This window comes from Plectropomus leopardus, unplaced genomic scaffold, assembly GCF_008729295.1.
Source record: "Plectropomus leopardus isolate mb unplaced genomic scaffold, YSFRI_Pleo_2.0 unplaced_scaffold1235, whole genome shotgun sequence".
NCBI classification, from domain to species: domain Eukaryota; kingdom Metazoa; phylum Chordata; class Actinopteri; order Perciformes; family Serranidae; genus Plectropomus; species Plectropomus leopardus.
In genome coordinates, this window is record NW_024613115.1 from 1 (window position 1) to 1,469 (window position 1,469).

A 1,469-nucleotide genomic window follows, 5' to 3' on the forward strand; every position below is an offset into this window, starting at 1 on the left:
ACAGGAGAGACACACAGGACAAACAGACAGAAGAGACACACAGGAGAGACACACAGGACAAACAGACAGAAGAGACACACAGGAGAGACAGACAGGAGAGACACACAGGAGAGACAGACAGGAGAGACAGACAGGAAAGACACACAGGAGAGAGGACAGAAGAGACATACAGGAGAGACACACAGGACAAACAGACAGAAGAGACACACAGGAGAGACACACAGGACAAACAAACAGGAGAGACACAAAGGAGAGACACACAGGAGAGACACACAGGAGAGACAGACAGGAGAGACACACAGGACAAAGAGACAGAAGAGACACACAGGAGAGACACACAGGACAAACAGACAGAAGAGACACACAGGAGAGACAGACAGGAGAGACACACAGGAGAGACAGACAGGAGAGACAGGAAGGAGAGACAGACAGGAAAGACACACAGGAGAGAGGACAGAAGAGACATACAGGAGACAGACACGAGAGACAGACAGAAGAGAGGACAGGTGTTTATATACACTGTGTGTGTGTGTGTGTGTGAGTGTGTGTGTGTGTGTGTGTGTGTGTGTGTGTGTGTGTGTGTTTCTGTTTGTGTCTCTCAATGTCTTACCCTGAGGCTGGGTAGGCTGTCCCCGCTGTCCATGCTCTGTGGTTGTGTCTCTGGAGGCTCACAGTAAAGGTGAGTGTTGTCTAGCGTCTTCACCTCACATTCCTGGTCCCCGAGACGAGCTCTCACTTCCTGTCTGGACATGGCACGCGTCAGGTCCTGACCCTGGCCATCACCATGGAGACACACACAGGTCAGTCACAGGAAAGAGGTCCGAGAACAAAGGACAGAGGTCAGAGGACAGAGACATACCTCGACAGCAATGACTCCTCCTGGTTTGAAGCGATACGGAGCGTCTGGCGCGTCTCTGTTCAGAGGGAAGAACTCCGGGTTCGGATAATATGTGAAGCTCTTACCCTGAGAGACAGACGGACAGACGGACAGACAGACAGACAGACAGCCGGACAGACGGGTTTCTCCATCAGCTGCTGACCATCACTGGAAATTTCTACTGAAGCTCCATTCAGATTCTGACACCAGGAGACACAGAGACAGGCGGACAGATGGACAGACAGACAGGTACCTTGATTGTCTCGTAGTGGACTCTGACGTTGTCCAGCTGAAACCAGACGCCCTTCACTTTGACATCTGGGGACACTGAAGGGGTGAGACACGTCATCTGAGAGGACGACAGGACAGAGCAGCGTTCTGTCACCTGAAAGACAGACAGATGGACGGAGAGAGAGAGAGAGACAGAAACAGACGACAGACGTTAACCTGTTATTATTTTATTATCTATTAACTCTAAAACAACTGAAGTTACATGACAGATCCAACACACACACACAGTAACACACACACACACACACACACACACACACAGTAACATACGCACACACACACACACACACACAGTAACACA

The 1,469-nt window shown here is 50.4% G+C and overlaps 1 protein-coding gene across 1 annotated transcript; it reads right to left on the reverse strand.

The window, feature by feature from the left end:
* Positions 1-610: 610 nt before the first annotated feature.
* Positions 611-1,262, reverse strand: LOC121963740 (plexin-B3-like; the record flags this gene model as incomplete). The annotated part of the gene is made up of 3 exons (XM_042513995.1): positions 611-772; positions 860-964; positions 1,131-1,262. Coding segments are annotated over 3 exons (399 nt in total), but the record flags the coding sequence as incomplete, so codon positions are not given.
* Positions 1,263-1,469: the final 207 nt, after the last annotated feature.